Source organism: Danio rerio, chromosome 2, assembly GCF_052040795.2.
Source record: "Danio rerio strain M-AB ecotype USA chromosome 2, GRCz13ab, whole genome shotgun sequence".
Lineage (NCBI taxonomy): Eukaryota > Metazoa > Chordata > Actinopteri > Cypriniformes > Danionidae > Danio > Danio rerio.
Window position 1 is genome coordinate 42826826 of NC_141022.1, and position 17081 is coordinate 42843906.

The 17081-nt window shown below is 35.8% G+C and overlaps 1 protein-coding gene across 4 annotated transcripts in view; it reads left to right on the top strand.

Moving 5' to 3' along the window:
* Positions 1 to 17081, top strand: part of clstn2a (calsyntenin 2a) — a 426908-nt gene that overhangs the window by 327048 nt on the left and 82779 nt on the right. For all 4 annotated transcript variants that reach the window (XR_015477404.1, XR_015477405.1, XM_087238498.1 and 1 more), the window contains 1 exon segment: positions 2050 to 2171. Coding sequence is in view for 2 of the 4 variants with exons in the window: in XM_087238498.1 (XP_087094624.1) it covers positions 2050 to 2171 (122 nt within the window). In the remaining 2 variants the exon portion in view is untranslated.

Here is a 17081-nt window from a genome sequence, read left to right on the forward strand (position 1 = left end):
GATTTCATAAATATTCTATTGTAAATGTCTCAATGCTTATTTTTTATTAGCAGTATGTGTTGTGAAAAACTAAGAACGTCTTTAAAGGTCAATTTCTCAATATTATTGTTTTTTGAACCCTCATATTCCAAATTTTCAAATAGTTATTTTGTCCTATTCTACGAAATCATTCATCAATGGAAATATTTAGATGTTGAAAATCTTAATCTATAATCTAAATCTAAATTTTCATTGACACTCATGATGATTTATGATTTTTTATCAATAGCTATCACCATCTTGACCAATGTGGTCTACCAGCTCTAACCAATTGACTGAGATGAAAAAAAAAAAAAAACCTGGCTGATAATATTTTTACAAGTTTGTTATCATTGTCATGTTATTTATAGCTGATATTAAAAATCCCTGTAACGCTTTTATAAATCTTTTTTTATTTTTACTTTTTTTATTTAGATTTTTTTAATCTCAGTTACAGAAACGTTGGGTTAAACATTAATATAAGTTTACATTAGTTGTTGCACTGTAAACTGAAGTGAATAACTAAAGCGAATAAATTTTCATTATTATTAGTTCATTATTTCATAACTTAATATATTAACATATGTTGGCTGTTAAAAAATGGGACCGCATTATAAAGTATCACAGAATTTATTTCTTTTATTATTTTTATTTATTAATTTAGTTAAAAAAACGAAATATATACTAAAAATAAACACTAAACATTTAATCATTTTTAATGCCAAAAGTCAATTTAGGCATCGACATTATAATGCAACATTTTAGAAAAGTTCATTTATTTGGAGATTTGCATAGCTATTAACTTAATTAGGCTTTTCTAAATATCTTTAAAGGTGAATTTCTCAATATTTTTTTTATTTATCTAAAATATCCTGGCTAAAAAATTGTCTTATTCTATACATATTGACCCTCATGACTGCTTGGGTAATGCCACCTAATGTGGGTCAAAATTAGTTTTTTTAAGGTTGTTTTATTGGCAGTAGTTGATTTAGTCAATAGTCCCTATCTTAAGATGACAAAATTCTGGCTGATAACATTTTTACAAGTTTGTTATTGTTGTCGTGTTATTGATGGCTGATATTATAAATCTCAGTAACACCTTTTTAAATCTTAGATTATTTTAATCTTAGTAACAGATATGTAGTGTCAAAAAGAGAAGATTAGTTAGCATTACTTGTTGCAATGTAAACTAAAATGAACAAACATTTTAACTAAAATTAGTAAAGTGAATAAATTAAAGTGAATGAATTTTCATTATTATTAGTGCATTTAACTTAATATATTATTTAATGGTAGCTGTTAAATAATGAGACATTTAAGGATTACAGAATTTATCTAAAAAATAAAATAAAATATTCACTTTTAATAATTTTAAATACTGAAAGTAAATTTAGACATCATAACATTATAATGATAAAATTATAATTAGAAATGTTAATTTATTTTGAGATTTGCTCAAAATATAGTAAATAAACCTCCAGTGATCAAGTTCAAGCAAAGGTAACTGAAGTGTAAAAAATATAGAAATGTATTCAAAGTAAAATCTAATTTATTAAACAGTTTCACATGATCTGTCAGAAATCATTCTCTTACCAAATTCACAAGAACATTTTGATTAACAATAGAATGTTCTTTTTCTGACTATTTAAAAGTGTTAACTGTGGATTTTGGCCAATTTAATAGGTTCCTGCTGAAATAAAAGCCTTAGTCATTATAAAATTACAGCTTTCAAACTTCACATTTTAAGAAATGCCTAGATTTTGCCTAAATTAGTCAGTCCATTCCAAGCTTAAAAATGACTTCATTTGGTTTTTCTGCAGAGCAGTACTTGTTAAATTCCTTCTGTGTCCATACGTTCCTTCTATAATCTATAAATGGAAATCTTAAATCAACATCTACCTCTTACTTTGCCAACCATTCAGAGTGATTTGTAGAAAATCCTTTTAGCAGTTCTAAAAATAATCTATGTCACCTATAAAATTAGTATTTGACGCATGTACAATAATGCTTCTCTGTGTTTTCTTTTCGCAGAGATGAACAGACATCATTATTCTCTGTATGTCCACAACTGCCGTCTGGTGTTTCTTCTGAGGCGCGACTTCATTCAGCTGGACTCCTTCAGACCGGCCGAATTTCACTGGAGACTGGAACAGGTGAGCCACACATTCATGTCAACTTCACATGCAGCCCTTGGATAAACAGGACGGGAAAAATGCCACACGGATCGGGCTCCATTTATAGTAATCACTTGTGAAGTGAAGTTCGCTCTGTATAATTTTCAATTACCTGTTTCTGAATTATTCATTATCCGTGTGACTGATCTTTCTGTTGCGATGAGTGATCTGTCACTGGTGAAATGATTATTATCAGAAGGACAAATTGGAAAGCCGACGCAAAAGACAGCGCTCACGTTTTCTCTCCCAGCGCTTATTTGCTTCATAATCAGCCTAGTTTTTGTTTGGAAACACCTTGATTTTCTCATATTTTCAGCATTTCCCTTGGCTAACGGAGAGTGCGGACTAATCTCTTGATTGAGAGCACTAAACGAACTGTACGCGTGTGTCACCATGGCTTTCAACGCCTGCCAAGGGGAACAGAGAGTCGAGGTGAGACACGTGTAATCAGTATGAAAAGCTCTCCACAGCAATGACCTCTCGCAGGGAACATAATGATAGTCCTTCGCCCACACTAATCCTTAACCGCAAATTACACGCACATACACATTCTCTCATCCAGACGTGCACTGGCACACATGCAACATCTCAGACCTTTCTGAGCTGCTATAAGTGGAACCTGATAAAAAAAAAAAAAAAAAGTTGGATGCGAGTCTATGAAGTCAACACCACTCGCATTTCGTCAAAATACTTTTTTTTTGTCCTTTTCAAATACGCAGAACAGGTTGTTGGCTGAGAGGTCTTTGATCAATAGTCGGGATCAATTACTGTAAGTAGGACTCCGGAGTGTATAGAAGGTTTTGGTCGTGGTCCAAATGCCTGCGAGCCCCACAATTTTTCACAGATGGTTTGATAAGATAAGCTGTGTGTGCGAAATTTGGCTGTGGGAGAGCATTTTGTAGCTTTCGGGACTAAACCACTGCTTTAAAGTGGGGCTGTGTTGTCTATTTTAATATTGTAGCTTTATGGTTTTTTAGACATTTCTCAGCAGGCACACAACATCAAAAGATGTTAATATTAGGTTAGATTTAGGTCGTGACATTAGGTGACCAAAATTCAATGTCTAGCCAGCATCTAAGGACGTTAGTTTGACGTCCAATAACAATGTCAAATTATGTTGATATTTGGTTGATTTTAGGTTGTGTTGGAAAATGACCAAAATCCAGTGTCTGGCAGACGATATAGTGGTGATGTCCACCATGATATTTGGTTGATTTTATGTTGAATGTTGGATATTGACGTCGGCCTGATGTTGGGTTCTGATGTCAACCCGATTTTCATTTCCAAACAAAATCAAACGTCCCCATTACGCTAGCATATGTTGGGGTACAAGGTCAATATGACATCATGTTGACATCCTGTGCTTGCAGGGTTGTATGCAGCCTTGAATTCTGTACCCTTACAGAAAAGACATTTGAGCCTCTTATGAGCATTACATACATACAGTTTCACGTTTAAATGACGTGAAACACAAGTTAAACATATAAAAACGTGTTTTTTGAAACATTTTCATGTGGAAGCAAGTGATTTTAACAGCATATTTAGACTTAAGGTAATGATAGATTGGGACAACTTTTAGATCTCAGTGTTGGCCTGCAAATTGTGGCAATGATCTGGTCAATGAGCAATTGGGTGAGACCTAGGGCAACTATTTAACACAATGGACATTAGGCAACAACCAAATCAGAGAAAAGCAATTATATTACCAATTAATATTATATGTTCGCATTCCTTCAATACCCTAAAATAAAGATTTGCAGTGGATTTGATTAGAAAAAAACATACGATCTAAGATAATCGCAGATTAGTCACTGGCATCTGTGAGATATTTGTCATGTTTAATATCTGGAGCTGTTGCCCATTCAAATCATGCCATGTGAAATGTGTTCTGATTGAAAATAACATCACAATTACCTACCGCCAATGAGAGAGCAGCATTCGTTAGTACAAGTATCTGCAGGCCAGCTGGAGGTCTATTTGGACCCAAGAAATTAAGAAAAAAAGTGGAAATTTGGCAGCAGCACCTGTGTCTTTTTAACGTGTCATCTAAGCAATATCACAACCAAGTCAAAAAAGAAAAAAAAAATATGAGAAATTGCTAATTCCCTTAAAAACCAGCTAAGTAAAATAAGTACTTGTTTTACCCCACCAAAGGTATCTTTCTCATTATCTAGTTAATAACAAAGGATATACTAATAAAGATATGCTACGTGACCTCGCTTTCCATGTACAGTAACTTCTCGCATGTGTGTGGTTGTGAGATGCAGTTTGCTTGTGAGTTGCAGTTTGCGGACTGAGACAACGTTGTCGGCGATTTTTCCTATAATAAACTCATCCAGTGTGAAACCCTCTGTCACCAATCCATCCTACAGTGTAAACACAGCAGTGACGAAATGCAACCCCAGACAGTCATGCAGTGTGAAAACATCTGTGACACCACTACTTTGTGCAGTCTGAACTCGGCATTAGACAAAGCATGTCAACGGATTATAGTAAATGTCATTCTCTGACTGGATGTCATGATAGCAACATCCCATAGGAAACCTTTAAATATTGCCTTTGGTTTCATTTCAGACATTTCTGAAAAGACAATAAAAAAACGAACAACATTAGTTTAACGTGTGTATTCCAAGTAGCAAATCCACACATTTAACTTAATATACACAATTAAAACTTTTGAAATGTGAAATGGAGGTGGGTCCAGATTTAATTCTCACCTGAACTTGTTGTGGCGGCTGCATGACCTGGGGCCACTTCCACCAGAAACACTACTGTAATAAAGGGGTGTACCTTGTCTGTATTAATGCTATGTACAGTACGCTCACAAATGATTTTGCTGCTTGTTTAAACTACTTATTTAAAAATGAGTTAACTACATGGTTCTTAAGGAGTTTTTGAGACAATTTAATTGTTTTATGTTCAATCAACTTAAATTTGTAAAAAAAAATAATAATTTGACAAAATCGATTTGTATTGCGGCAACATGAAGGAATTGTGTGGAACCCAACATTTTTTACAATGTAGGTAGTATGTGTCAAATTTACATCCAAATTAGTGGCCGGCCTCAAGCTTTTCAAGTAGTTCAGAGCATCACACTGCTTGCATCAGCTTGCCCTTATCACCCAGGTAAATTAGTCCAAGGTCCCATTGTTTGCCATTGGATTTTTTTTTTATTTATTTTTTTTATATACAGTAGACAGAGGTTGTCATGAGGCACTCAGATTGATCTGTGGGTACACAGCCCCATAAGCAGCACAGCAGAGTGAGATGCACTGTGTGTTTTGTTACATTCCTTCCATAACCATCATTACAATTTTGTGTGCCACAGTAGACATTCTTGTGGCTCAGTCACATAGGATAGGCTTTGCTTCCCTCATCCATCTGTGAGCCTTGGGCTCCAAACACCCTGTCACCAGTTTGTGGTTTGTTTCTCCTTTTACCACTGTTAGTAAATTCTCACCACTGCTGACTGGGAGCAAGTCACAAGCCTCTCTGCTTCAGAGGAACTCTAAACCTGTCAGCTTGCCATGACAACTTGGCTCTTGTCAAAGTTACTAAGATCTTTATTCCTGCCCATATTTCATGCATCCAGCACATTGATTATAACAACTGATTGTTTGTATGCCATCTAATCTACCCAGACTTTCATATGTGACATGCTCATTTAGCCAGTGACCTTTTATAATATTTAGGCTTACTTTACTGTACAGTAAAATAATGTAAAAACAGAAATAGAAATGTAATTTTTCACCATGAGTCAGTTGAAAATAGATTCAAATACCTGTAACTGTATGTGACGATTCAAGCCGGTAGAAATGTTGAATGAATCGCAATACATTTTTTTTAACAGAGAGGGTGACGTTTACAGGTGCAAACTCGTTTTACCTGCACAAAAAGGTGGGGCGGCAGAGTAAAAATTACAGCTGTGAGGTACGCCAGACAAACTGTGTGCAAAACTGTGTGCAAATACTACAAAAGACGTTTACTTACACTAACAGAACAATGAATATGATGCATCACAGTGAAACACTACTGTCACAGACGTCTGTATGCAAAACACTATTAATGGGCCAAACCACGCCGACCAAGGATTGGCAGCTCCGCTTGCTCTGACGAGAGCTAACGTTACGGAGATCACACAGTGCATAAATGTTTTTATAAGAAAGTGTGAAGATGTTTTTTAGACTGAAAGAGAAAGCTGTGCTGGTACAGAAATAGGTATAAGATTGTTAATTTTTTACCTTATCTTTTACAATTTAGTTCATGCATATTTTAATAATTTGCTTATTATATCATATATTATAATCAGTATTTTATGCCAGTGGTCAGTCCCCTGGAGGCGAAGGCCTATTAGCCTCCTCTGTACATGCTGCTCTCTGGTTTGGGAAAGGTTTTTCTTTCCAAACCAGCCATCTCAGTGCCCATTGAAAGAGTTTTTTCATCAGTAGGGGACATTGTAAATGCGCATAGACATCAGCTTATGCCAGTGAACAGATATTCTATTTCTATTTTTTAATTGTTTTTTATTTAACAGGGACAATACACTTGACATTGATATACAAAGATAACCGATGTTGTGCACATAGGGCATTTAGCATAAAGCTAATTTGCAGCCCTCTTCCCTGGTTAGGCTTTACATTAAAAAAAATAACAGGCATGACATTCCATAGATGTGAACCTTTTACAGAAAAGGATGACTGACCCACAGTGGTTCTGCATCTGCGGATTCTGCAGTTCCCACTTACTGCCCCTCTAGTCTTTGCCCCATCACTGATGAATTAATGAATCAACTCACAGACTACTTTAGGCCCAAGACGATGTATACATACTTAAACATGGTTTTTAAAAACAAAAACTTTTTATTTTTAACAATTTGACAATGGTGCCATCTTATTGGTTACTTATCCATTACTTTTAAAGTTAGCTTGTAAAGAGACATTACAGACTTAACAACTGACTGAGTTGCTTGACCCCAGATTATTGCACAATCAGACATAAGTGATAATATCATAGCATGCACAAAAATTTGCGCTGCTTTAAGAGATACAGTATATATGGTCTTATCATACGAAAGCAGTTTAAATTAGTCTTAATAGTCTTAGACATTTTTAATAGGGGCATCAAACTTAAGCTTTGAGTCTATAATGATACCTAGGTATTTAAATTCACTCACTTCCTTGATTTTCTTTCGGTCAATTTTGATTTTAAATACATCCAGTGCTCAGTTTTTTTTTTTTTTTTTTTTTTGCTTGTTTGTTTTTAAGGATAAACACATTTAAACTTTTTTTTTTTTTTTGTAATTTAGAGTTAAACAGTTGTCCTGCAGTCAGTGAGAAATACAGGCCAGTTGCTTGGTTAACATTTCTGCAGCATGTATTTCTGCTCTTCAATTCAAACAGCCTGTTCGTATAAAAGAGCCTTCTTTTAATTTGTAGTGTTCGGTTTTGATTTGAATTTTGTTTTAAATTTGTAATGTAGCTGCAGTGAAAGTTGTATTTTTGTTTATATTAAAGAGTCTTCTTTAGTTTCTATTATTCCCTTTTTTTTTTTGGTTGTTTTAAATTTTCAATTTAGGTATTACAGAAAATATTTTATTTAAAAAAAGTGCAGCATTTGAATAAAAATTAAAGGGCTCTTGTTCACCTTAAATTGGTCTCAAATAATTTTGTTAAAAAATTGTACATAAATCATGAATTGTGGGATTGGTATTGTGTATCGAATAGTGAGTCAGATGAGTTGTCACATCCCTATACAGAAACATCCTGTCCTTTTAATTCACAATGCTTTGCAAAACAATCAAGTGTGTGGCTTATGATTAAGGGGTTTGTTCACCCAACAATGAAACTTTTGCTATCAATTGCTCACCCTAATGTCATTCTGATCCCTTGAGACCTTCATTCATCTTTAGAACACAAATTCAGATAGTTTAGATGAAATCAGAGAGCTCTCTCAAAGACAGAAAGGCTCGTGAGACGTTCAAAGTCCAAAGAGGAAACAAAAACTCCACGTGACCTCAGTGGTTTAACTATAATCATATGAAGCTTGAAGAACAATTTGTGTTGAATATATATATATATATGTATAAATATTTTTTTTTTCTATTTAATCAGGTCATCAGGGTGCAAAATGTTATGACATTAGAGCAATTAGCACAAAAAGCAAGCATCATATTGCCATAGTAAGCATGCACCAGAACCTGACACAGATGAAGAGAGGACACTTGCGAACAAAAAAACATTTTATACAGGATTTATGTTCTACCAAAGTTTTCTTGGATGTTTGTATGATTACAATTTACCCTCTAAAGTCACATAGAATATTTTGACACAGTTTTTTTTTTTTTTTCTGAACTTTGAACATCTCATGACAGTTGTCAGAGTCAGAGTCATATCAATATCTCAATTTGTGTTCTGAAGATGAATAAAGGTCTCATAGGTTTGGGGTGACATGAGGGGGATTAGTTATTAACATGACTTTCATGTCTTTATGACATTGTGGAGCACGCATTGATGTAAAATGTGAATAGACCATTGCTTCATGAGGTAATAAATGGCAACATTTGGAGACACATTTTCTGCCTAACAATGATATGTTTCCTCACTGTGACAGTTGTGTAGCATATAGTTGAAGACCCGGACTAGTAGCTGACAGCTCATACATTTGAATCCCTCATAGGATGAGACATGAGCTTTTGTGCCCTTGAGCGAAGCACTTAACCTCAGGTCGTTCCTGGAGAATTGACCCTGTAAAGGGCGTTCACACTGACAGTGATTTGCAGTGACAAAGCAATTGGAAGTCAGTCACTTTCAGTTGCTGATTGGAGGAAGCGAACAACCAAGGCTGTTTGTGATACTGAAGGTCAGTGCTATCCAAACATGCTGTGATGAGATGCGATTTTCCTTATGATACGGATACTAGCTCCTCGCAACCAAGAGAACAGCTTGGCAACCTTATTTACTCTCTGTCAGCGTGAGCAACCCTTAATAAGTAAATTGTAAGTCACTTTGGATAAAAGCATCTGCTGAATACCAACATGCTACTTACTTGCTCTCCCAGATTTTGGGTTGTAGGTCTTTAAGAAGACATGCCACTTTCACAGTCCTCAGTAAAATGGTACTGGCTAAAATTAGGATTTTTAATCTGATTGATGGGTCCAAAGATGACTAAGTGAAGATGAACTAATCTCTGTGTTTGTAGGTTGGTTAAATCAGAGTTTATATATATATATATATATTTACATTATAACTGTTCATATATTTACATATATATATGCAGTTGAAGTCCAAATTATTAGCTCTCCTGTGATTTTTTTCTTTGTCTTTCAAATATTTTCCAAATTATGTTTAACAATGCAAGGAATTGTTCACGGTATTTCCTATAATATTGTTTTCTTCTGTAGAAAGGTCAATATTATTAGCCCCCTTAAACAATATTTTTTAAAATTATTATTATTGTCTGCAGAGCAAACCATTGTTATACAGTGATTTGCCTAGTTAATCTAACTTTCCAAATTAATTTAAATAACCTAGTTAAGCCTTTATTACTTACTCAAGACTGGGTTAGACCGTCTTTTGCCTTCAGAACTGCCTTAATTCTTTGTGGCATAGATTCAACAAGGTACTGGAAATATTCCTCTTTGATTTTGGTCCATATTGACATGATAGCATCACACAGTTGCTGCAGATTTATCGCCTGCACATCCATAATGCAAATCTCCTGTTCCACCACATCCCAAAGGTGCTTTATTGGAGTGAGAACTGGTGACTGTGAAGTCCATTTGAGTACAGTGAACTTAATGTCATGTTCAAGAAACCAGTCTGAGATGATTTGTGCTTTATTACATGAAGAGTTATTCTGCTGGAAGTATGCTCAATTGATACTAATGGGCCCAAAGTGTGCGTAAAAAATATCCCACACACATTACGCCACCACCACCAGCCTGAACCGTTGATACAAGGCACTTAAATCACCTTTCTCCATTATTCTGATGCTCAGTTGAACTGCAGCAGATCAACTTGACCATGCCTACTTGCCTAAATGCATTGAGTTGCTGCCATGGCTGATTTTAAATTTGCGTTAACGAACAGTTAGACAGGTGTTCCTAATAAAGTGGCCAGTGAGTGTGTATTGATTGATTGATTGATTGATTGATTGATTGATTGATTGATTAATTTATTAATTGATTAATTGATTGATTGATTTGGAAGATGGGTACGCTGTGCACATGGACATGGTCAGAGACAATACTCTGGTAGACCATGGCATTTAAACTATACTCTCATGTTGAGCAGATGCCCAAAGTTTACACTATCCTGCACTTTGTCTTCGTTGCCTTTGAGATCTCCATATTCGCTCCTATACCTTAGTTCTTCCTCATGTGTTCTTGTTTACTTAATTTTGATCACCTGTGACCAGCCATAGTATTTACGTTGTCAGTTTTTATTCTGTTCTTCACTTGGTTTTTGAGTCATTACTCTGTGAATTTGCCTTGATCACATGACCTCCTGATCTACTGTACGTCTAGTTAGACTCCTTTGTTTTCCCTGTTGCTTGCAGCCTTACTGTTTGTTTGTTGTTTGTTTGTTATTTCCTAACGTGGAGTTTTCTTTGAATGTTTATTATGCTGTTAAAACCTTTTGTACACCTCATCTGAGGAGAATCTTATTTGTTTATTTTGCCACCTCATCATAAAAAGAATCTACGTTGACTTACCTTGACTTGTGATCCCGATGGATCCTTACTTTAAGTGTTTCATTTGGGTCCAACACAACTGCCCCTGTGGCTCAGTAGTATATTTCACCAGTCTCCATGCCTGAGACCTGGGTTCAATACCCATCTGTGACAAAAGCGTGCTAAGAATCTCTCACACTATTACGCCAATACTAACAGCCTGAACCTTCAAGACAGGTTCAATCCATGCTTTGATGTTGTTTTTCCCAAAATCTGACCCTACTATCCAAAAGTGGTGGCAGATATTAATATATTTTGGACCAACAAATCTTTTTCCATTCTTCTGCTTCTAATGTTGGTGAGCCTCATAAAATCGTTGTTTCAGTTTCTCAGATTCTTTTTTATATGTAATTATGTTTTCAGGATTTTTAACCTTTATTGGATAGAGTGCAGAGACTTGATATGAAATAGTTGGGAGCGGGGAAGGGTTGGCAAAGGACCTTGAGCCGGGAATCAAACTCGGGTCGCCATGAGCACCATGGTGCTATATGTTGACAAACTTAACCACTGACTAGGCTATTGGCGCAGACTCAGTTTCCCTTTCTTTTCTTTCAGGAGTGAAACAGGTGTGCTTTTCCCATACTCATCTGCTTGTTTTCAATGCTTTTCTACATATCTCAGGTTTAATGAGTGGTTATTCTTGTTACGATTTAGATTAAATCAAATTATTCTGACCTTTGGCAAGACATTTACGCCCACAAAACCGCTGCTTACTAAATAGTTTCTCTCCATTTTTGACTATTTTCTGTAAATTCTAGAGATGGCTGTTCTTAAAAAAAACCCAGTAGATTATCAGTTTCTATAATTTTCCTCTGTTAAAATTATTTACATGCCGTAACTCACCATGTAGCATGATTACTTGGCCATCATAATCAATCTGTCATAGATGATTGCTAATTAAAAAAATAATAATAATAAAGCCTGAACGGACATGTGGAGAGGGGAAAAGTATATTTAAAATTTGTATAGATCTAGAATTTTGAATGAAAAACAAAGTAGCTGTAGGATTAGTTAACCATTATTTAAGTGAAGTTTATTCATAAACTAATTTTGAGAGGATCACGTGCTTATGATTGACATAGCTGGCCCCGAGTCAAGCTAATGTACGAACCACCAATCAGACTATTCCTAACCAAGTATAAATAACCAAACACCTTATCTTTAGTCATCTTCGTCTTGAAGGATCCCTCCTTCCACCCCTTCGCCTCCTCTTTTGTCTACAGGGCAGCACGGCGGCCCATTGGCTAGCACTGTGGCCTCACAGCAAAATGCCTCCAGTTCGGGCATCTACCCAAACGGTCAGCATTTTCGTGTGCTTGCATCTCCCCGTGCTTGCGTGGGTTTTCCCTGGGTCCTCTGGTTTCCTCCCACACTCCCAAAAATATGACCTAAGTAAATTGACTAAACCAAATTAGCACCAAATTCGATTCAATTCTGTCAGCAACGCATCACTTTAGCAACCCTCACGCAGCAGGGTGGGGGTGGGGGGGGGGGGGGGGGGGTTCTCGAGATCTACCCGAGCTCAAACTCCCCTCTCGCCCTGCAACCCTCTCTCCCGGGACAGCATGCCAAACTAGCTTATTACCAATCATCAGCTAAGTGTGAACTCTTGAAATGAATTCAAATAAATGAATGAGAAAGTGCGAGAGAACAGAGCTTATGTGTGTGTATCAACGACTGTGGGCAGTTTAATTGCAAAGTTATCATTTTGTTGCTGAGAAATATAATGGTGCTTCCAGAAGCTTTTATTTACACAATGCAAAGGGCAGAGGTTGAAAGCAAGTTTCTATGTTCATGTGCTTCTTGTGCACAGTTTACAACTTACCGATTATATAAAGTTTCAACCTCAACTAGTTTGAAGAAGTGTTGGCCATGCATTGTGGTGGTCTGGAATGCCAAGGGATTTTAGATGTATGTTTAGGCACAGGTCAGAATTGTGGATTGGTATCTGATTAGAAATCACGTTTGGAAGCGACTCTGAATGGATGTGAAAATATATATAATGTGCTATTGATTGTGCAACACCAGTTCAAGAAAAAAATTTGAGCTGTAAGAAAATTAAAAAAAATTTATTAGGATTTTTTTTTTTTTTTTTTATAAAAATTTTTTTGGTACAGTAAATTTCAGGAAATGATTCCCTTAAAATGCACATGAAATAAAAAAGAAATGGGGCTGCTGCTTTTCTTATGAGTTAAACAGGATTTTCCTGTCTAAGTTGATGGAAATTGGTCAGAATAAGCTGCTATAATGTTGCAAGTCAGGATTAGCTACAGAACTGTAATGCAACAAAACTGATCATAAAAACCTCAGCCTTCATTAAGTATATCAAATATTTAGATATCAAAAGATATCCTGTTATTTGAAACATTTATGCAACAGTTTTAAACATGCAGCATCTCTTTTGATAAAAGCACATGATAGTTTAAATAAATGCTTCTTGATCACTCAATAAGCATAATATAGAATGATTTATGAAGGATCATGTGACATTAAAAACTGATGAAAATGTAGCTTCCAGCAAAAATAGATTATATTTTAGAAAAGAAAAAAGGTATAATTTACAGTTGATGTCAAAATTATTAGCCCTCCTGTAAAATTTTAAGTATTTTTTAAATATATCCCAGGTGAGTTTAATTGAGAGAATTTTTTTCAGTACATTTTTAGGCATACCAGATTTAATAACTAATTTTTAATATATAGGTGATTTTATCTTTGCCAAGATAAAAGTAGATAAAAGTGCAATATATATATATATATATATTTTTAATGTTTATTAGAATATGTATTCTAAAAAATACATAAAGATATACTATTAAAATGACTTTACAGCAGGGCTAATAATCTTGACATTTATTTTATATAAATATATTTTGCAACCTTACTGTTTTACAAAATAGTTGAAATAATAAATTCTAATATGATATAATAATATGCATTCCCTGTTTTTAAAAAATATTTATTTGACTTTACATTAAAAAAAATCATACTTAAGTAAAAGTACCATGACTTGTCCAAAATGTACTGCAAGTAGAGTAAAAGTATCTGTTGTACTTATCACTCAAAGTATGAGGAAAAAAGTAGCTCTTTTAAAAGTACTCACTAAAATGTACTCACTATTAAAAAAATGTGATACATTTACATGCAACATGTGTGTTAGTGTGCGTGTGTGCGTGTGCGCGTGTGTGTGTGCATGTGTGCGCGTGTGCGCACGTGTGTGTGTGTGCGTGTGCGTATGTGCGTGTGTGTGCGTGCGTGTGTGTGTGTAAACGTAACATTCTGTAGTGCATTAAGTGATTGTTAAAGGCCTTACTTGATTAAGGATTTACTTTTTTATGTGAGATTTGATCAAACAGGAATCACAGGACTGAGTTTTGACACAAATTCCTAAAGAAAAAATAAAGTAATGACTGCAGGTTGAAGGAAAGTAGTGGAGTAAAAGTACAGATGCAGCGCTAAAAATATACTAAAAAGGGGAAGTAATTTAAAACTACTTAGTAAATTACAATTAGTAATAGTAATAGTAAATTACAATTCCTCAAAAAACTGCTCAATTGCAGTAGTTTGAATATTTGTAATTTGCTACTTTACACCACTGGTGTGTGTGTGTGTGTGCATGCGTACACGTGTTTGTGTATGTGTGTCTGTGTGCATGTTTGTTTTTATTTGCATATAATTATGCCAGAGAGGCATGCAGTCAGTGTTCACTGCAATTATTTTGACAATAAACAATAAGCTCAGTCTGACGGCTGGTTCTGCCTCAGTGTTCTTGACGGCTGTACTTAGTTTGTTTCAGGTCAGAGGGAAAATGAGCTCCTTTCAAAGCTTCAGCTCCTTTCCCTTGGCCAGGCAGGAGCTCAGCCAGGTGATGAGAAACAGGAGTAAACAATATGAGGTCAGTAGACAGACCGCCATAAAGCACTGTCAGCTTCAGAAGGAGCTGCTTCATACCTACATCATCCACCACATTAAACAGCACAGAGCCAGAACCTCTGACTCCACACAGCTGTTGGGTTGCGTTTCAACCGATGCACTGTGATATTTTCTGTATGTCTTTTTTGTACATTTATCTTTCATGGCCACTTTGTTGATTTTTGTATGGAAGAGGATTCCTTTCCCTCTCATATCTCCTTGTAAATGAAAGCGCGCGAATAGGAGAAAGGTGTGAAAGTGCTTGTTTTACACTTCAGTGCTTTTCTCCCTTTCAGTTTTTCCTGCCATGTACCTCTTCTCCAGCACGGTTTGATAATGGTGTCTCTCCGGCATGGAGACAGTAAACAGAATATGCTCGCCTTGATCTCAGAGCACAGCGCAGCTCTGTTCCCAACATGAGACGCATCTACTTTTCTTTCTTTTCTCTCTGCCCTCCCTCTGACTGCTTGCCACTAATACCTAAACAACAGATTATGCTGCTGTAAATGTCACCGTAGTTAGTTTGTCTTTTATGTTGAGCCCCAACACACAAACTTTTTTTCCTCATTGTGACTCTGGTCCACTTTTCTGCTTATTAATCTGACTAAACAATGCAGTTTTTTTTTTGCAATATTTAAGGATGGGTTAAGCTAAAATCAGAGGAAGATATTGAAGAGTCACCAGAGAGTGATCATGTTAAAAAAACATTAATATTAATAAAATATCATGCAGGTGTTTTTCTGGATTTGCACTTTTGTTGAAAAACTTTGAGGTAAGTAACTAGGCAGGTAATTGAGTAAGTAGACTCATATTGAATTCAATAATTCTAAACACATTTATTTTTTCTTCATTTTTATTATTTCTATATAAAATAGATAAAGGGAAGATTTAAGCTTTTTCTCTCATTATTTTTCCTAAGCATTTTATTTGAACATACAATTTTTCAAAATGGCCTACTTTCATTTAATTAATGCGAGAACATGTACTGTACATCTACAGTCATATGTGTAAAGCTGTTGCATTGTTTCGTGTTTGTTAGAGGTTCAAGAAACTCTAGGTTACTTTTTTTTTCTTTTTCTTTAGATTTTAACAGATTTGTGTGTGTTGCTCAACAGTTAACGCAATGTTAGCACCTGTCGGCTTTAATTGTGGGTAAAACTGGATAACTGAGCTTTTGGCTAATTTCATCCTCCGGGTTTGAAATAATTTTTGGGGCGGGATCAAAATCGGTGACGTAGCACAGAACTCCTAGTGGAATGATGACGCATGGGTTTCTCATTATTATTCATAGCAGAGTTTTCATATCCTATGAGAAGCCCCTGCTTCTTAATTATTCATGAGAGCATGTGCTTTCCGAAGGCAAAGCAGACCTGCCAAGCTGTAAGGCCCAATGACTAGGTGAGACATGGGTCGTGTGTGTTTGTTTCCATGATTCACAGGATTTGCTGCATGTTTTTCCCCATGATGCTGTCAGGGCCAAACAGCAAAGCTGTTGGTTTGCAACAAGCTTTTCTGTCAGGAGAACTGTACGAGAATTGGAGAATGGTGGTCTTTGTCTTTAATCAGTTGAGTTTGGTACAATCTATGGTTCATTATTCAGACACATCACCTATATCCATGCTGCTGTGTTCGCACGTTTAAAATTCTTCAGATTACAGGCAGGGTTAATGGTTGGAATAGACAGGGCAAGAAGCTTACTGCACTGCTATTTACTGTTTCTGCATTCAGACGGAGGGATTGAAGAGAAGAGAAATTTTTCTCATTCATAGTGTTTATATCATACCTGCCAACACCAGTTTCCCATATTTTATACCCATCTCCTGTTTTGTTTTTTTCCCTATTCCTGTTTTGTAATTTTACCCCACCTCCACGCCTTAGCTTTTTGGTACAATCTATAACACAACTATACCATTGCAGCGGCTGCCCGAAACCCGGTGCATAGTACAGACAATCCCCCCTTCGTCTCCTGGATTTTCAGAGACAAATGTTGGCAGGTATGGTTTATATAAACACAATTATCTTCATAATGAAATAAAAAATTTAACTTATGTAAATATAAATTATGAATAGCATATGTAGCAGGGCATTAAATTACTTACTGTTCATTTCTTTGGATACTTAATTTGGTAAACTATAAAATCATGGGTTTCCTCAGGGTTTGTGTCTCATTTTGTGAGCCAGTAGTTTGCTCCCCTCTATTTCTCCTGCTCTTCTGGCCATGCTCACTCCTCCCTCTGCCTACAGAGCTCC